We start from the raw sequence: 19,995 nt of genomic DNA, 5'->3' as shown, positions 1-19,995 counted from the left end.
TGTGCCGTGGGTCTGAAGCAGTATCATGGGGAGGAGACTTCCCGAGAGGTGAGGGGGGGCTCAGAGTGGGGCGCTCAACTTGGCAAAACGGGTGCAGTAGGGACCAAGACGAGAAACTTGGTGGCATGACAGGGACTGATGTGGACCGAGTGGGTTAAGCAGGGGGTGTGGTGTACGAAGTGGTGCTGCGGGGAGGGACACCTCCTCGTTTTCCTGTGCTGCGTGTTTGGGGAAGGGGGCAGGTTGGGAAGCTTATTCTCCTGTCTTTTGATAATGGTGTCACCTCCTCAGAGCTTGGGGTGACCTTTTCCTCCAGCTTGGGGTAACCTGCCACCTCTACCTTGATCTTGTCCAGACCTGAGGCCCCTGCTGACCTGGGCTGTTTTAAATAGCAGGCATCCTGTGAACCCAACATCTGGCCACATCTGTGTACCTACACAGAGGATGTGGACATAAAAATCCGTTAACTTTAAAATGAGCTTTAATTTGTTTTCCTTAAGTGCATTTATCGATGTAAACAGAGCATGTTAAGAGATACCAAGGGGAGAGCAGATGATTGCTGGTATGTTGGTTTTAATTCAAAAAAAAAGAAAAAGAAAGGCTCCCTGGTGACACCCCCCCGACCTGGTTACCTGGTCCTGACCGCAGTCTCTACGGGAAGGCAGAGCTGTCTAAACAGAACTGAGCGATGGCAGTTAAAAACCCACCAAGACTGCTCTGCAGTTGACCCCGCAGGCCACCCCGCACTCTAAGCCATTTCCGAGAGGTTGGGGGGGTGGTGGTGCTTGTGTTCCCTATCACCTGGGTCTGCTGCTGGAAATCAAGGACAGAATCACCTCCTGACACTACAGATCTGGAAAAATAAAAATCTCTAGAAAAAAACGTCCCATTTGGAGACAGCGGGAGGACGAAGAGGAGTAGGTGCCCCGATCGAGGGTGGGCTGTGTGTGATTGCATTTTGGGGTCACCGTGGCATGCACGGAGACCCCTCGGGGCTCAGGTGGGGACTGTGGAGGGACCTACTGGCCATGCCCAAGGCCCGGCTGGACCACGGGACCAAACCTGGCTGTAAACAGGAAAGGCCACTCCATGCTTCTTTCCTCAGGATTTCCTTAATTTGTGCTTCCCTTTGGTTTGACAGTTAACATGGGGGTGGGGGGGGTGGAGCCGGTGCGGGCGGGCGGGGAGTAGATAACGTTTTCTGTCACTTGTCCAAAAACTGAGAGAAGAGGTGAAAGCGGGTGTTGGATTTGTTGGGCAGACGCTTCCCGGGCCTGATGTGAGTTGCCTTGCTCAGGGTGCAGAGCCCGGCTCCCCTGGAGCTATCACTGGCCTTTGGGGGCCTCGCTTCTGTCGTGGGGGACATGGACGGGCTTTCCGGCGGGGCTCTAGCTATGTCGAGGCCCAGAGATGGAGGCCTGCCGTGTGGGCTGCTACTGACGGCCGTGCTGCGGCTCCACCTCTCTCTAGCTTTACACGGTGCGTGGACCCATTCAGTGGATGTCGCAGGAAAGGTAGCAGATTCTTAACTTCTTCCACCTCCAGAGTTGAAAGAGATCAGTTACTAAAATAAACATTTTCTCGATTGTGTTCTGGTGGCCACGGGCCCGGTGGCCGCGGAGTGGCGGGGAGTGGTGGGGGGGAGGGCCCCGGCTGAGTGAGGGGCTCACTCAGGACAGGCACAGTCAGCTCGGCTGAGCGAGGCTCAGGGTAAGGCGGCATTCCTCACAGAAGAACACATCGGAAAAAGCTGCTCCTCTTCTGCTGGTCTGGTGTGATTTTGACTCCCTGGTTGCTCCCCTGGGGGCTGTTGCCTTCCTGAAATCACAAGAGGTTTTCCGAGGTTATGGCTGAGCAACATGACCTCTATGTCTCTTAACCAACCAGCCAGTCAGCTAATGAACTAACCAACCAACTGCCAGCCTATGTATCCATCTGTCACCTTCCAACCAGCCATCCACCCATCCATCCAACTGTCGCCTCCAACTAACAATTCCTCTTTCACAAACCCATAGATCTGCTTTTTATCTACTACCCATCACTCCTTCCAACAATTCATTCCTTTAATCACTCATCCACGTACCTATCCACCCCTTTCCATTCACCCTCTCAACATCTTTCCAACCACTTATTTACCCATCTCACTCTCTTTTTTCCCTATTTCCTTCTTTCCATTCACCCACTCCTCCCTCCTTTCCATGCATCTACCCATCTGTGCTGGGCACCTATCAGTGGGGCAGCTGAGGGCAGCAGAAAGGTACTCTCTCTCGGGTTTGGGAGGGGCTGGGTTCAAGGTCCCAGTGCCACTTACTCACCCGGCTGGTCTCCCTGCCCCTGTGCCAAGGCTCTGGCTCCCCAACTTTCCCCACAGTTCGCCCTCCACCCTGTTGCAGGTGAGGTAAGCCCTAAACTCAAGCCCTGTTGAAAATCCATCAGTGCTGTCCCCCGGCATTTGAAGCCTCTGTTCTGGTCCCTGCCTACCCTGGGAACTGAAACATCCTATTTTCTCTCACATCACCATGTTTGGAAAGGTTCAGCCCTGTTTCTCTGACTAATTCCTTCTCATCTTTCAGCTCTCAGATAAAACCAGAATTTATTCAACAGTAACCGCTGAATGCCTACACGGTGCCAAATTTACACAATGTCCTATGTCAATTACATAAAAAAAAAAAAGACTGATAGAAGTGGTATGGGGTTGCAACTCTGAACATAAACAAAGGTGGTAGGAAATGAATAGAACTTAACTGTTGGTGATTTGCAACTTAGTTAAGAAAAAAAAGAGAAACTGCAAGGATTATGGTGAACGTCACAATCTATGCCTTGCAAGGATATGGCACATTCTGGAGGCAATCAACAGGCCGGTATCAAAAGCACAGGGAAAGTGTTGCCGTGAGGCTCCGTGTAACTCCTGGTGGGCATGAGTGAGTCAGTAGGATGGTTAAAAATCAAAATTTTACGTTATATTGAAGAGGAAAGAATTCTAAGAAAATTACAATTGTAAGAAAATTTTTCTAAAAGTACAGTGGTTTACACACTCTTTTCTGTTTTGGCTAAACAGCTGCTACTAAATTGATCGTGTGCCTTGCAATTCAATTCACAGCATCTTAGAATTATGAAACTGACACTCATTTTAAGTCAGATGTGAACTACTCGAATGGCGTTTTGTATAGTGTGCGCAGTCCTATATGCACAGACACAGAACAGGTCACAAATAGAGTGCTTTATGCTCTCGTATCAGACAACAGGGAGCATCACTTGGCAGGAAGAGTGGTCACTGGAACAGAGGCTTTGAAGCAAGACTCACGACAGCGTTTAACCGCTAACATGCCCAAAATATAGTTCAGCGTTCAGACCCTACCAAGAAAGCACTAGTTATGCTGAATGCTGGGGACTGTGAAACTGCTCATGTGGTAAACAGAAAAGCTAGAAATGAATGAAAGGGTGGATGCGGAGGGATTCAGGCAGGGCCTCCTGGAGGCCTCAGGACCCTGGCACCCACTGCAGGTTGTCACAACCTGCAGAATTTGGGGCTGGAAGGAAGAAAAAGGCTATCGACCTGCTGGACTCATTAGGATGGAAAGCCGGCAGCTGTCAGACACGAGCCTTACTTGGGGGCCTTGTTACGGGGTGGACCGTGGTTCTGGGCCTGCCTGGGGGGGCTTTTCTTAAAATTTATTTCTTTTTATTTTTGCCGTGTTGGGTCTTCGTTTCTGTGCGAGGGCTTTCTCTAGTTGCGGCGAGCAGGGGCTACTCTTCATGGCGGTGCGTGGGTCCCTCACTATCGCGGCCTCTCGTCGCGGAGCACAGGTTCCAGACGCGCAGGCTCAGTAGTTGTGGCTCACGGGCCTAGTTGCTCCGCGGCCTGTGGGATCTTCCCAGACCAGGGCTCGAACCCGTGTCCCCTGTATTAGCAGGCAGATTCTCAACCACTGCGTCCGTCACCAGGGAAGCCCCTAGGGGGCTTTTCTGTAGGAGGCCCTCTACCTTCGTGCATGCTTGGCTCCCAAGAGGGACGGAAAGGGTCCGGTGTCCCCAGCTAGCTTGTGTGCTTAGTGAGCAGCGCCTGGTACTGAGCAGCTCCAGGCCACGGAGAAAAGATGAAGTTGAGAGGCATGTTCAGGATGGATGTCCCCACCACACCTGATAACTCTACCCCGCTTCCTAGAGATGTCCTGCTAGGTGCACCTGGGCCCTAAGAAGCAGGATCTGCCCGAGGATGCATCACACCACTGAGAGCGATGCCAGCCAGTTCCAACAGGGATGCATGTGGGGATCCGGGGAGGACACACACTCACCAATTTTTTATCCATTTTTGCTTTGATGTCTCTGGCGAGAGTGAAAAATGCCTGTGGAATAAGCATGTAGTTAGTAGCCCAGGAGTGGGACGCAGGTGGGGGCCTGCTGGCTCCTGGACGCTGCCACACAGAGGGCGTGGCTCAACAGCAGGGCCAGTGGGGCGAACAGTGTTAGGACAGAGACCTGGTTATGGGTCTCACCTGTTCAGCCCCATCTCCTGCCCCTACAGGGATACCCCCACCCACCTGGACTGTCACTTCCCCTAAACCAATGACCCTGGAAGGTGGGATCACCCTTGGCTGGTCAGAGAGGAAGCTGAGGCTTGGAGAGTGGGGACCCAAGCTGCTTGTCTCAAGGCACTCAGTGGCTAACTGACTGATCGAGATCTCCGTCCCTGACCCCTGTGCTCTATCTGCCCACTTTACCCCGCTTCTAACCGTCAGGGGCAGGGCAGAAAGACAAGTGGCTCCTTGGCCAAATGAGCTTCATTCTGGGTCCTCGCCCAGTAAGAAGGCCTGGTAGGTAGGGTGAAAGGTTCATCTTCCAAGGGTTGGCGAAGGCCTGACCCCAGGCTGCTGCCTCTGTTACAGGTTCCTGACCGTTTCTTCCCTTCCCCCACCTGGACAACACTTATAATAAACCCCACTCTGGCACCAACCCTGCTCCAGGCCTTATACAGAGATGAGCTGGCCTCAGCATTTGCAGTCGAGGGGCTCCTGGTTCGGCGAGAAGCAGAGTCTTAGCAAACACCCATGTGATGTGGAAAGTTCTGTCGCGGAGGGCGTCTCGGGGTGCTGGGGATGCCTAAAGTTGTGGGCCTCCGGGCCTGGGGATCAGCAGAGGCCTCCTCGGGAAGAGGCCACATGGGCTAGTCCCTGATGGGAAGATGGGGGTGTGGGGACTGCGGCAAAGGCCTGGAGGAAGGTGAGGCACAGTCGGCCAGGGACGGAGAGTGGTGGGCGAGGCCTGAGCTGTGGGCGGCACAAACTGGGGCCAGCTAGGGAGGGCCTTCCGTGCCTCTCGCAGGGGCTGAGGTTGGGAGTGGCGTGGAAGGTCCATTTTGGAAAGATCATGGGAGTGGCGGAACGGAGGAGAGGCAGGTGAGCTGCAGGGCTGGCGTTGCCGGTGGACAGTAGAAGGAGGCCTGGGCCAAGGCTCGGTCAGGGTGCCCTACTCTGTATGGGCCTCTGACCCTGTCTGTGTGGCTGGTGTGAACGAAAGCACAAACCCGGAGGCAGGACTGGGCGCCAGCCAGCACAGAGACTCTCTGAGCCTCGGTTTCCCCACCTGCAAAACTGCGCCTGCTCCCCAGGGCTGCACAAGAGCCAGTGAGATCATGTTCTAGGTGCCCAGCTGGGGCTGGCACCGGCTGATGTCAGAAAATGGGGGCGGTTCCCCCAGGCCCCCTGGGCCTTGCAAGAGGCCTGGCACACGTTGCTGCCCAAGAAGTGCCTCTCAGCCGTCTGTTTAAGAGGCAGCTGAAGCTGTGACCAGTCCCTGTGACAGAGCCTCCCTGGAGGGTGCAGTCCGACCCTTAGCCCTAATAGGCTGGTGCTGTGGGCCCGGGACTCACGTTCTCCACGTTGATGTTGGCCTTCGCGCTGGTCTCCATAAACTTGATTCCATAGTCCAGGGCCAGCTGCAAGGGAGGGAGAAAAACATGCGAACATCAGCCACCAGGTACCCACCCAGACCTCTGCACAGTGCCCTGAGGGGGGCCGAGACAGACAGAGTGGGGCCTGCTCCCTCAAGCCACCAGTGGAGAGCAGGTGGTGAATGTCCCTGGCAGGAGTGTGGAGGGGGTCTGGCTCAAACCATGGCTCTGTTCTCTGCCCACTGTGGCCTCGACAGGTCCCACGAGATGCTGTGTGGTAGCAAGCAGAGCACACCCAGAAGCCCTCGCTGCTTTCGGTCTTTAGCCTGAAGCCCAGCTGGGCGTGTGCTTTCCACCTTCCCTTCCCATGGCATGTGCCCCACTGGGACAACTGACTCATCTGCGTGCCCAGCCAAGCCCTGGATCCCAGAAGATGGGTCATCTTATGCTCAAGAAGATTGTAAGGGAGTCTCCCCGAAAGCCCCGCCCCGCCATCAGTGAGCAATCGGGGGGCCCTCGGGGGCAGGGCAGGGCTGGCCTCCATGCAGGGAACCCCAGACGCTGAGGTCCCTCTGCCCTAAGGTGTCTGGCAGTGCCAGGCCCAAGCCGGCCACCATACCTACCTTTTCTCCCCGTTCCTTGGAAACTTGTCTCTTGTCGTTCACGTCGCACTTGTTCCCAAGTATCATCTTTTCGACGTCTGCAGAGGCATGCTGGAGGGGAGGGGCAGATGGTGGAGGTGAGAGGTAAGGTCAGACCGGACTACCAACCAACCGGCAGCCCATCCCCCAAGATCAGAGTGATGGGGTCAGGACTGCTAGGCACACCCTGCTGCACAGATGACAAACTGAAGCTCAGAGAGGCTGAGAGGCCTGTCCTATGTCACTGAGCCAGTGCCAGGACGGAGTTCAGGGTTCTGGCTGCTACCCTGACCAAGTGCACGCCTTCTGGCTGCCAAGGACAACTTCTCTATGGGCCACGCCAACTAGGCTACCATGGCTGTCCTCGGACTCCCGGCCAGGTCTGGCCTATGGGAGGCAAGTGAGGCTGAGGTATTGACCCCTGCTCGCCTCCCTCCTTCCCCGGCCCCTCTGCTGGAGACCCCAGCTGCTGTTCTGGGCTCCAGAAACAGGCTGTGCCGGGGGCGGGCACAGACCTCGGCCGCCACCAGCCCTTTGTGCTTTGCCATCCCCTGGCGTTCCCTTAATTCTGCCTTCACGCCTGAAAATGGTCCCTTCCTCCAACCCGCCCCCACATTCCAACCCAGTGGGCCTCACTTCCTGAAGGACTGGACCATCAGAAATGCCCTTCTTGCTGCAGCTCAGATCTGGTCTCAGGGAAACGCACTCCTCTGCTCCCTAACTTTCTACTAACTAGAAGGCTCTCGCCTACCGGCCAGAACACAAAAACTCCACAGAGACCAGTGTGAGGACTCCCTCCTCAGGCCAGGCACAGCCTCCTGCCAGGAAATACGGGGTCATCGGGAGGTGGCCCAGTGCAACTGCCCACAGGTGCTGGCTGGGATGCGACCTTCTGCCATGTCTTCATGGATGGGTAAAGTTCTCAGACCCGAACCCCACCTGGTGGGTCATCACAAGGCACAAGCACTTTGTCCAGGGAGGCTCTGGGGGTGAGGGTAAGCTCTGTGGAGAGCGGGGAGGTGACGACACTGGCTTTGGGACAGGGAGGCGGCGCTGGCCGCCTTCTCTTCCCTCGGGGTTCAAGGTCTCCTTCCACAGGCAGCTGCTGCTGCTGGCCTGAGCCCGGGCACAGAGAGCTCATACCAGCTCAAACCCTGCTCCGCTGCAGTTCACAGTCCAACCTGACACACGCCCTCACCACACCCACCAGATACAAAGGTCATGCCGACTCTAGAACCTTTCTTCTCTAGAAAGCACCAAATGCTCACAGTGACTGGATATCCTCCTTCCTTGACCTCAATGTCGCCCAAACCTGACAGCCCGGCTGGGGAAATGGGCTCTCGGGGTTGCTCTGTGATGAGGCCGGGCCAGCGTGTTCTCCAGGGTTGACTGCGTGGGTTTCTGTCTCCCTGACTCTGTTCCCAGCGAGTTACTCCTAGGTGCCTCTAGGCTCAGTGATCTCATGTGTAAACCAGGAAGCTCCGGGGTGAGGGCTGAGGAAAGGATACGTGGGAGGTTCCTGTGCATGGGAGGGGTCCCCAAGCCTTACCTCCTCAATGTTCCGAATCCAGTTCCGGATGTTGTCGAAGGACTTCTCGTTGGTGATGTCGTAGACCAGCATGATGCCCTAATAAGCAGAGGGAGACAGAGACACGTGCTCTGGACAAGCCGCGAGCACTCTGAGGTGGGGGGCCAGCAGGGACCCCGACAGGACACCATCCCCGGGACCCTTCCTTCTGCTGGGCTCCACCACTAGTCTCTCTCTGGTGTCCCAGGCTCCAGTCCCCTGCTCCTCGACCACTGATGTGACCCTTCACCCCGCAGACCAGACCCTACCACACCTGTGCTTACAAAGGAGCCCTGCTGTTTCCCCACTACTAGCAGGATAAGTACGGCCCGTGTGTCTCGGCAGCCAGCGAGGTCCCCGTGGCCAACCTCTCAGCCTCGCATTCTGCAGCCCCCTGCTCTACAGGCTGTATTCCATGGCCCCGATGCCCACCGGGCTCCCCCTCTTGCCAACCCTTGGCTATGCTCAGTCTCTTCCACACCCTTACTCGCCCCCCACCCTGCCCTGAGTCATCTCCTGGGCTCAGCCAGGGCCACCTCCACTGGTCACCCCAGCTTCACCCCTCATCTGGTGGCTACCATGAGCCAGGTACTGCAACTGGGTCTCCCTGAGCCTCACAGGCTTGGGTCGGGTGTTCCCACTGTCTGCACTGTGAGAATGGGGAACCTGAGGCTGGGGGGTGGGGGGCTAGGTCCCTGTCCCCAGTCACACGAGACAGAGTAAAGGACACAACTGGGGTCTAAGCCAGGGGGACAGACCCTAATGTCCACGTGCCTTCCAACAACCCCACCAGAGTCGGGGCTGGCTTCAAGCACTGGGGCAGGCAATGCTGAGGCCTCTGTGATTCCATAACCAATGCGTGAGCAGCTGGGAGACGGTCCATGGGTTCTGAAATAGCTGCAGAGTGAACCCGTCTCTGCTTGAGCCCACAATCTCGCCACTGCCGAGGAGAAAGGCAAATATCCCCACTTGATAAAAGGGGAAACTGAGGTGCAGAAAGAGGTGACCTTTAAGATTATAGCCCAGCTCTAAAGGAGCTGATGGCACTGGCTCCCATTAGAAATCTCCCTGGGTCCTCATCAGGATCAAGCAACGCTCAGGGCCACCCTGCGACAGTCCCCTCGTTGCCCTGGACACCCTCGCAGGGCGCGCGTGGTGAGCCAGCCTGCAGCAATACTATTGCCAGCCCCCGTGCGGCTCAGCCCCGGGGTTCCAAGGCCCCAGCTGTCCTGCCCAGGCCTGGCTCACTCCATTCCCTCACTCTACCCGCTCCAAGGGCCTGGCCCTCCGTCCACAAGCTCTGGTGCTGGCCAAGATGTCTCCGAGGCTGCCTGAACTTGCAGAGGAAGAACTCGGGACCTGCGTGCTAGGCGGATAACCACAGGGGCGAGGGTGTGTGACAAAACCACACAGACAGTGTAAGCGAGCCGCTGCAATTCCAAATCCCCGCTGTGACCTTGGAGGATACATACAGCGGCCTTAGAGCCTGCTACAGCCACAACCCCTAAAAAATGCCATCTGGGAACCCTCATTTCAGTGGTCTCTTGGGGAGACTGAATAGAGACTGTTCACGGGAGGACCTGGAGGAGTTTTAGTGGCTGTGATGTGTGACATACTCCAGCCAAGGCCAGAGTGAGTAAAGACACTGGTGGATGGACTCTGTGAGTGGAGCATCACTGGGGTCTCTGCGCAGCAGCTGGCCTCTCATTGTCAGGGGCAAGATATGCCACAGGGCTCTGAGGGCTTTTTGCCCCTTTATCCAGGGACCGGCCCTTTTGATGGCCCAGGATTCTGCCACCACTGCCACTAAGCTGGCACCATGTATGCAAGATTCCAAGGTCCCAGATTTTTACCTATGTGGTGTCGGGGGCAGTGAATAGAGCTATCAGGAAAGAGCAGAAGTCCCTGGAAAACATAGTGTTACCCTATTCCAGGTTCTCCGTGAAGCTCCCCTTGGGGCTCCAAGTAACCATTTTCCTGGCCCCAGTCTGGGCACAGCTCCCCATATCTGTTTGCACGCTCACAACAGGACACCAGACATCCCATGTTCCCCAAATCTGGGACCCAAGGGTCCACTGCCACAAGGACAAAGATGATGACGGGGTTGCAACGTTGCCAATGTTCTCTGTGCTGTCCTGTATGGTCTCTGCTGGCTGCACATGGCTCCAGGGCACCTGAAATGCAGCCAGTGCGACTGAGGGGCTGGATTTCCTACTTTTACTGATTTAGATTCAAATAGCCACACACAGCCAGAGGCTTCTGTACAGGTTAGCGCAGGTCTAGGACACAATCATCTTGGAGCTGGACAAGGTCTTACAGATGGCTCAGTCCAGCCTCGTCAGGGACTGGCTGAGATGTGGGGGCTGGAAAGGGCCAGCCACTACCAGCCCAGACATTTACCCTCTCTGTGAATTTAAGCAGGGCCTGGAATGGTGCTGAGCCTCAGGCTCCTCATCTGTAAAATGGGGATAATATGGCACCCACACTCAGGGGTTTATGGCCAAGACCTGGGGCCACTCACTGCCTGCTGGAGGGAAGGGCTTGGTGAATGGGGCAGGGGGTGCTATTTCAACCCAGAGAGGGGTATGGGGATGCTAATTCCAGAGAGGGGCCTACCTGAGGCCGTACAGCAGAAGCTCCCCCAGGACCCCAGTGCCCCAAGGCCCCCTGCCCCACCAGAGCAAAGCAAGGTGAGGGGAAAATTAGTAAATTAATTTTAATGAGGAGCACTAAGGTTGCAACCCACATGATTGAGTTTCTATTATGTTCAGACGCTGTGTGGGATGCTCTAAATACTTAATGCGTCTATTCATTTCTGCCGTCCCCCAGTATTTCCTGAGCTCCTACCGCATACTCAGCATGGTCCCAGGCACCGTGCATGTGGCAGGGACCAAGAGGTGGCCCAGCCCTCCTGGAGCTTATGGCCTAGTGGAGGAAACAGGTCTATAGCTGATTGATGGGGTGCATCATGGAAAGGATGGGGTGCAGTGGGAGCTGGAAATGGGGAGCTGGCCATCTATCCTCACAGCTGCCAGGAGCATACTCCTGTTCTCTGTTCCACTTTCCAAGTAAGGAGACCGAGCTCTGAGTGTGACCCAGGGGGCTTAACGAGGTCCTGAGGATCTGCCTCCCACTCCCCGTGGCCCCCAAGAATCCCACTTTGTCTACCCCTCGCAGGTGCATGACCAGCTCAGGGCTCTCGAGGACAGGACTCTGGCCCAATCCAGGTTGCCCTCTGCATCTAGTTCGGGCCTGGCCTGGAGAAGGTGCTCGGTAAAAATATTTGAGGGATGGGCTTCCCTGGTGGTGCAGTGGTTAAGAATCCGCCTGCCAGTGCAGCGGACACAGGTTCGAGTCCTGGTCTGGGGAGATCCCACATGCTGCGGAGCAACTAAGCCCGTGCACCACAACTACTGAGCCTGTGCTCTGGAGCCCGAGAGCCACAACTTCTGAGCCTGCGAGCCACAACTATTAAGCCCATGAGCCACAACTACTGAAGCCCGTGCACCGAGAGCACATGCTCTGCAAGAGAAGCCACCACAATGAGAAGCCCGCGCACCACAACGAAGAGTAGCTCCTGCTCGCCACAACTAGAGAAAGCCCATGCGCAGCAACAAAGACCCAACATAGCCAAAAATAAATAAGTAAAATAAATAAATTTATAAAAAAAACCAAAAACACTTGAGGGATGATGAACGAGTCTTCCTATCACATAACCCCTCCTCAGGCACAGGCAACAGATGTTAGCGGCCAACAAGCCCTGAGCAAGTCAGCTCCTAGATGATCTTCAAGTTTTCAGTAGCAAGTTCCACAGGGTCTGACACGGGCCACGTGAGCGCTCCTAAGTGTTGGGGCATGCTGGCTCTGATTTCTCTGACCTCACCTGGAAGAACCGGCTTCCTGTGTCTTTCTTCATTCCCAGAGAATTAGGTTTCCTTGAACCCTGCATTGTTTCTGGAGCCAGAAGGGGAGGGTATGGAGGACGAGGGGGCAGAGGTGGGGCACACAGCCTTTTCCTGAAACTAACCTGGGACCAAGGACCCCTGAGAAGCCAGAGCACGGGCTCCTCAGAAACAACCAGATTTTGGTATCCAAGGCACTGATGTTCATTTTGACTTAAAAAAAAAAAAAAAGACAACCCCCGCCACGCCAAACCAATCCATACCATGGCGCCTCTGTAGTAGGCCGTTGTGATCGTCCGAAACCGTTCCTGACCAGCTGTGTCCCTAACGATGAGGAGAAAAAGGGATATTAGCGACACAGAAAGAGAACAATCGTCACAGTGAGAATGAGGGGCATTTACCCAGTATGGACGCCCAGCTTTCTCATGGGTCATCTCCTGATTCATCGTCCTGCTGTGGGGCAGCCCCCCATTATTACAGAGAAGGGAACTGTGGCTTGGGCAGGTGTCTGATGTCTCCTGGCTGGGGATGTGGCAGAATGACTCCTCTGCTACATCTTGTCGTCCTGGGGATTTCCCCCAGAGTTTCTGGGCCACAGAAGAGCCAATGTTGGATGTTATTATTTGTGAAAATCTGGGGCCACGTATGTGGAGGAGGCTGGTCACGTGGCACGGGAACACAGCCCTTGCTGGTGGGCTGAGCTGGTCGAGCTCAGCGGGGCTTAGGAAGCACTTCCACGCTCGCCATCCTGGTGGAGGTCGGGGGAAAGTCCTTCCTCGTGGGTACGGTGGAGATACCTGGGTAAGACGCACCCATGCCTAGCCCAGCTCCTGGCACGGAGGGTATTCAGTGTTTGGTTTAAAGGTGACAACTGGTCAGTGGCAGAGCGAGGGCAAGACCACATCTTCTGTCTCCGGGCCCAGGGCTCCTCCTCTGACCCTGCACCTCACCCTGTGCAGGGCTCTGCACGTCTGGACTGTACAGACACACCTCATTTGGGGCTAAGTTGACTTTCTGCCGCCAATAGCAGGTGATGTTAGTGGTTATGATCAGTTACTTTATGACTGTTCTAGAAGAATTTTAAGAGAGTCATTAACCCCACTGCGACTGCTAAGAGCAGAAACAGGAGGACAGGAGGAAAATAAATCAGAACTTCTGCTTGCTGGTACAGTGTCACTTTGGACTTAGGCACTGAGACTGCTGGGGAGCCAACGTGTTGTAAATAGAGGTACTTCTACGGCCCTGTAACTTACGAGGCGGCCAGAGACCGGCTGCTGCCGCCGGAGCTCAGTAGGATTGGTTAGGCCACACCCAGATTTCGATTCTGAGGCCAGGTTCAGAGGTGGATACCACTGAAGTCAAGGGGACCTGCTGGGCAGGCGGGGCTGTGTTCAGGCTCTGAGACTTGAGTTGGGGAGACAAGCTGCTGGGAGGGAGGCTTCACAGTCCATCTCACGGCACCCCTCCCACCCACAGGCACGTGCCTGGACCGGAAGGACTGAGGCACTCTCCCAAATGTGACTTCTCTCTCTTTTGCTCAGGGTTCGTGCTTCCCTGCAAGTGATGTGGCTGCAGGGTAGGACTCTCCTAACTTCTGACCATCTGAGCCCAGCCTTCCTAGCGCAGTGGGCTGCAGACCAGAGTCACCATCCGTGACGGGGACTCACAAATTCCGATTTTATGTAGCATGGGAAGTCAGCCCCAGCTGAGCAGAACAGAAACAGGTCTCACTGTTGGGCCTGGCCTCAGCTTATTTTCAGTTCTGGGATTTCAGGTCTCTGTATTAGGAAGTGAGGCCTGGGCGTCCCCAGGAGACAAAAGAGGAAGCGATGTCAGGCCTTCTTCAGTGAGCTGATAGGCTTAGAAGGAAATGTCGGGCTGTGGTATCTTGCTATCCTGGCAGCCTTCACCGCCACCAGGAGGGCTCTCTCCAAGTTCAATGGGAGCAGGTGGCTCTGAAGCCCAGGCCCAGATTGTGCCCACACTGGAACTGGGACTGGTAGCTATGTCCTTAGAAGGGGCTGACACAGACTCTAAGCCCCAGCAGCCAGCAGAGCACCGCTGCTGGGGCTTCTGAAGAAAGCCCGACATGTCCGGGCTGGGCACAGAGAGATGGAGGCTGTGGTCATAGGGAGGGGGACGGGGCACCAGGGGCTTCGGGCTCAAAGCACTCGCTGGGTGAGGGGCTGATGAAGGAAAGGACTCTTACCATATCTGTAGTTTAATTCTCTTGCCATCGAGCTCTATGGTCCTAATTTTAAAGTCAATTCCTGAAAAAAAGAAAAGAAAAAAAAAGAAAGGTACATCAGTGTCAGTCCATTTCCCAAGCTGTGTCTAGGACAGGCAGGTGCTGACAACCTGTGCAGGTATCAGCTGTCATGGTTTCTGGAGCACCTGCCGGGCACGCGGGAATCTCGGAATCCCGCAAACAAACCTGCAGGCACCCAGGGAACTTTCTCCTCTCACAGAAGGGGAGGCTGAGGCTCAGAGGGCAGAAAGGAGCTGCACAGAGTGAAGCCGGTGAGGGGCAGAGCTGGCGGGCAAACCCAGATAGCTCAGGTGCCAAAGCTGTGCTCTCCTCCCTTTCCGGGGAGGCAGCCTCGTGAAGTAGGCTCCACAGCCTTTTTCCGGCCAGAGCCCCACGCTTCCCGCCACCCGCACCTGGCCTTCCAAGCACACGGGATGCTGGGCCCCAAGATGTACCTGAGGCAGGTGGGCCTCTAGTCTTTACACGTGCTGTTCCTTCTCTGTGGGTGGTCCCTGCCCTGCCCGCCTGTCAGCCTGGCACACTTCTCCTTTAAGACCTGCTGGAAGGTCACCTCCCAAGAAGCCTTCCTGACCCTGCCCTCCTTCTCTCCCACCCTCTGGCTTTAGTCCCCTTTCCCCAGGACCAGGGTGCTCTCTGCCTCCTCGGATGCTCCCCAGGCTCCCACCGTTGTCCCCTCAATCCCCTCCCCAGCTTCCAAAACACACACTCAACCATGTCACTAAGCTAAGCTCTGCTCCAAACCGTCCAGTGTGTTCACCAACAGAAGAATGAATAAACAAGATGTGGTCTTTCCCTACAGTGGAATATTACTCAGCCATAAAAATGGATGAAGCACTGCCACATGCTACAACGTGGATGAATCTCAAAAATATAATGCTGAGTGAGAGAAGCCAGACGTGAAAGGTCACACAGTATGTAAATTCTATTCATATGAAATATCCAGAATGGCAAATCCAGAGAGACAGAAAAGAGATTAGTGGTTGCTGGGGGGAGGCGGGGGGAGGCGAGAGGGGGGCGTGGATATGAGATGAGGAGATGAATGAGATTGACCAAGGGGTGTGGAGTGTCTTTTTGTCATAATGAAAATGCTCTAGAACTGACTGTGGCGATGGCTGCACAACTCTGTGAATATACCTGAAGCCACTGACTTGTATACTTTAAATGTACAATGTCTGAGTTGAAATATATGTCAATAAAACTGTTTTGGGGTTTTTTTTTGTAATTTTTTTTTTGGTCTGCGCCACGTGGCTTTGGGATCTTAGTTCCCTGACCAGGGATTGAACCTGGGCCACAGCAGTGAAAGCCTGGAATCCTAACCGCGAGGCCGCCTGGGAATTCCCAACAATAAAACTGTTAAACGGTTAAAAACCTTTCCACCGCCTCCTGGCCCCGGAATACAGTGAAAACAGTTTCCTGAGTGCTCCTAACCTTGTCACCTCAGCACCCATGGCTCTTGCCCTCCCCTCCGGCCACAATGCCCAACAGTGTTCCAGCCTCAGGCTTTTACGCTTGCTCTTTCCCCTCCTGGAATGTTCTTTCATTCCATGGCCATCTGGCTCCCCTCTCCCTTCACTCAGGTCTCTGTTCAAGTCACCTCCTCAGGGGAGCCTTCCTAACCATCCTCTCTCCCCTCACCTGCTGCATATTCTTCACGCACTATCCCTGACGTTGTTTGCTTATTTGCTCTATGCAAATGGGAGCAAAACTTGCCAACTGGAATGGCCTGCGTGGAGGGGTAACAGCCAAGTCCAGCCTTTGCCCCCAGGACTTGGTTCTAAATCTCTGCCTGTGAAGCCCTGAGACTGAGGCCGGGCTTGAGCCCCTCAGAACATGGCATGGGGATGCTAATTCCATCCCTGCCCACCTCAGGAGCTGTCCTGGGGACCACAGGGAATATAAGCCTGTATTTGAGTTTTGTCTCCTAGAACATAAGCTCCAGGAGGGCAGGGGCTCACACGTCTTATTCATGATTGCATCTCCGTGAACGCACGGCAGGGGCTGAGTACATATCTGCTAGAAGCCGATCACCCCGTCCTGCACACACACTTTGACTACAGGCCTTGTTACAGTTCTGCTTCCCTCTGATTCATCCCAGTCATCTCTGCAGCCCCTGCACCGAGGCGGATGCCTGGTGCACAGCAGGCACTGGAGAAAGATGGCTGGATGAAAAAATAAAGAGCAACGGGATCTACGTGGTGCCGCACAGTTTACCAAGAAAGCACTTTCACGTACATCAACCACTTCTCTGAAGGAATGAATGAATGGGGCCCTGAGGAGGAGCTGGGGGCTGAGCCAGGCTGGGGAGAGCCAATTCCAGGAGGCACGGGACCAAGTTCACACCACAAATGATCGACTGACGGAGCTTATGAGAATAGCCTTTGGCAAAATGTTACCTGGGCAGGCAGTGAACAGCCACTTAATTCCTGATCTATACAGAAAATAGAGATACATACACTCAGTGCCAATACAGAATCACCTCTATGCATCACGTTGTATTTCAGGACTAAGCCACTCAGTGCTAACTCTTCCTAAAACATACCCCGCTCCTCTCACAGATGCACAGGACATATGAAATCAAGAAGCACTGTTCAGTCCACAGAACCCAAAGCATCACTCTGTTCTATTTTCCTCCTGGGTTTTATTAACACACCAAATTTAATTAGGAAGTGTAAACTTTACAAGGCCTAAGAGTCATGAGGCCATAACTTCAAGGTCAGGGGGAATTAAACTTTCCTAGAAGACAAAGGCCTCCAAGAAGGCTACAAATGTAATGAGAATCCGGGGGTGGGAGGGAGGGAACCTGGGTTCGAGTGCCACGCCCACCTCCTTAGACGACCTTGCCCAAGTTACATCCTCATCTGCAAGTGGAGGCTGGCCTCCTCAGAGCCCTAAAGGACTAGACTGGGTTTTCTGGTCAAGAATTAAAAAACAGATAAACCACTCAACCCCCGAATTGATCTCACTAGGAATGTTCTGACCCTGGGAAACTGAGGTCTGGGTTGAGAGTGAGCCATAGTCTACCAGGAGTTAATACCACTTAATATCACTTCCTGATTGGTGGGGACGCATGGGCTATCCCAAAGTTTGACCTTGGAGTTAGGGAAGGGGAGGAATCAGAAAGACATGTGCCTAGGGGAAGGATGCGGTCATTGCAAGAGACATTCTGCTTCCTCTCCATGGTCTCTGGCAGTGGTGACAACCCCCTATTCATTGTACAGTTCTGATCCTCCACCATCCAGGCGATGGCCAAAGCCAAGAACACCACTCCTAAGCTGAAGAAACAGGGCTCGGAGAGGCGAAGTGCTTGTTCAAGGGCAAACAGCAGCTGGAACCCAGACATGATGATTTCCAGTCCAATTCTCTTTACATCTGGCAGCTAAGTGTCTTGCAAAGTGCAGCTCCAGGAGGATGGCAAGGATGGAATCAGCAGCTCATTGTGGGCTTTAGGAAGATAAGGTACACAGGGGTAAAGCAGAGCCCATTCCCTAGGTTTCTTCCAGCTCCTGGGCTTGGGGACCATTCTCCTGCTTCCCCACTCCAGAGCAAGACTGCGTAGCTTATAGGCCACTCTGCTTGATGGGTGTTACCTCCAGGTCAAACTTTTCACGTGGGTAATGCTGTTTTTGTGGTGTGGGAAGAAGTCAGCTCCACTTTTGTGGATGTCAGAACTGGGAAGCAACAAGCCAATTCTGCTCAACCACAGTGTGGGCTGGCCCTGCAGGAAAGGCTGTTCTGCAAAGTGACAACCGGTGTCCTGGGCCTAGCGATAGGGAAGTCAGGGCTGTCTGTGGCAGCCGCTGATTTTGGTTTCTCACTGAAGCTTCTATCTGGCATCTCCTCCGGATGACAGGTCCCATGGCAGGCAGCTGTCACTCGCCATTTCTGTCACCCTTGAATGAGATGGAAATCTGCTTAGGGGAAGTGTCTGGACTCCCTCTCACCATTCCTTCCAGAAGAAATTCATTCATGGGGGAAACAGGGTCAGGGAGAGGGGCTCAACCCCTGAAGATTCCAGAGGAAAGAGCAGGAGAGGTCTGGGTTGGAGTCCTGGCTTCGAAGTGGATCAGCTGTGCTCGCATCTCTCTGGGATGGTTGAGCCTTGAGTTTTGGGTCAGACACACCCAGGTACAAATACCATCCTTGCCACCTGCAGACCGAGTGATCTTGGGAAAGTCCAGTATCCTCCCTGAGCCTCAAATTCCTCCACTGTGAAACGAACTCATAACAGCACCTGACACAGAGGACTGGAAAGTGTGGGAATGCACATAAAGCGCCTGGCACACGGTAAATGCCCAATAAGATCAGATGTCACTTGTCACTGTCCTTTCCCCATGGACAACTCTCCGTGCCTCAGTTTCCACTTCTGTAAGACGAGGACCCCAAAGAACTGCTTCAAGGTATGCTGCGAGGACAGAACAAAATGACGGGCGCCAAGACCTCCTCCAAGCCATACGCTCCCTGAGCAGATTGAGGGTTGGCGCCTCAGCCTCCCCATCTGCGAAATGGGCACCTGGTGCCCACCCCGCCCATGGCCCGGGAACCGCCAAACGGCGGTGCAGGCGACTGCTCTTTTCCCCTCCGGCTCCCTCGACCCTCTGCTCTTTTCCCCATCCGGCCCGGCCGCTCCCTCAACCCCAGCCCCTCAGGGGCGCGCCCGGCCCGGGCCTCCCGCGCCCCCGGCCGTTCCCCGGCCCTGCTACCTATGGTGGAGATGAAAGTGGAGTTGAAGGCGTCCTCGGAGAAGCGGAACAGGACACAGGTCTTCCCCACCCCCGAGTCCCCGATCAGCAGCAGCTTGAACAGGTAATCGTAGGTCTTCGCCATATTACACTCTCTCCCCGACGGGAAGTGCTGCCAGCGCCTCGCCACTGGCCCCTGGGCCCGTCCATCAGCGCCGATCCCACCCCCGCCATTGGCTCCCGGCCCGACGCGCGTCACCGCGGCCGACGCCCGCCCCCGTGCCCCGCCTGTCTTGGGAAGACGTGGGGAAGGGGCGAGCGGGGCACGGAGCCGGAAGCGGTCCGAGCGTGCCGCTCATTGGCCGGCGCTCAGAACAGGGCGGACTGCGATTGGCCAGCGGTGAGGAGTAGAGGGGCTTCAAATGGGGACAGGGCAGAGGCGGGGCAGCCCGTGTCCCCTCCTCTGCCCTCCACTCTGGGGCGGCCCCTCCCCCCGATGGGAGGGGGAGGGCGGGGAGCTTGGCCAACGGCTCCGCGCGCCCTCAATCCGGGGGCGGGGTCTGGGGCGCGTACGCACGCGCGCCGGGAAGACCATTGGGTGCCAGCAGAGGGCGCACGCGCGTGGGGTCTGTGGCTCCCGCCCTTCAAGGCCTGCGCAGCCTCAGTTGGTACCAGGACGAGCGCGGGAAGACGCCGTGGTTGTGTTGGTACCGTCTAGAGGTCTCCGCGTCCGGCCAGGGGGAACCAAAGAGAAAAGGAGAATAGGGGCGCCGTCATAGTCGAAGCGAGGTCCCCTCGAGACGTGCTGCGGGACCTCGGCGCTGGCCAGGGGACCTACCTAGAGATTGCCAGGCCCCAGCCACCAAGCTATGTACTGAGGCCCGCAGGACCCCCCTGCAGGGCACTCGAACCTATTTACAGGTTGTCCGGGTCTTACCCCGGAGCCTCGTCCGCCTCAGCCCTTTGAGCGCGCCCCGGGGGCCTCGGAACCTGCCGAGGGAGTTAGCACATTCAGAATTATAGGGAATACTTACGAGTGTTGGTTCT

General features: G+C 55.4%; 1 protein-coding gene across 1 annotated transcript; it reads right to left on the bottom strand.

The window, feature by feature from the left end:
- Positions 1-463: 463 nt before the first annotated feature.
- RAB8A (RAB8A, member RAS oncogene family) lies at positions 464-19,508 on the bottom strand. Its single transcript, XM_059063124.2, has 8 exons — positions 18,970-19,508; positions 14,210-14,270; positions 12,264-12,324; positions 8,081-8,158; positions 6,514-6,603; positions 5,870-5,935; positions 4,296-4,346; positions 464-1,818 (listed from the first exon to the last, which is right to left on the bottom strand). The coding sequence occupies exons 1-8, from the start codon at positions 19,091-19,093 to the stop codon at positions 1,726-1,728; spliced, it is 624 nt and encodes a 207-aa protein (XP_058919107.1). The 5' UTR covers positions 19,094-19,508; the 3' UTR covers positions 464-1,725.
- Positions 19,509-19,995: the final 487 nt, after the last annotated feature.

This window comes from Kogia breviceps, chromosome 4 (genome assembly GCF_026419965.1).
Source record: "Kogia breviceps isolate mKogBre1 chromosome 4, mKogBre1 haplotype 1, whole genome shotgun sequence".
NCBI lineage: Eukaryota > Metazoa > Chordata > Mammalia > Artiodactyla > Physeteridae > Kogia > Kogia breviceps.
The sequence above is the reverse complement of the archived record's forward strand: the minus strand, read 5'-3'. Positions and strand labels throughout refer to the sequence as shown.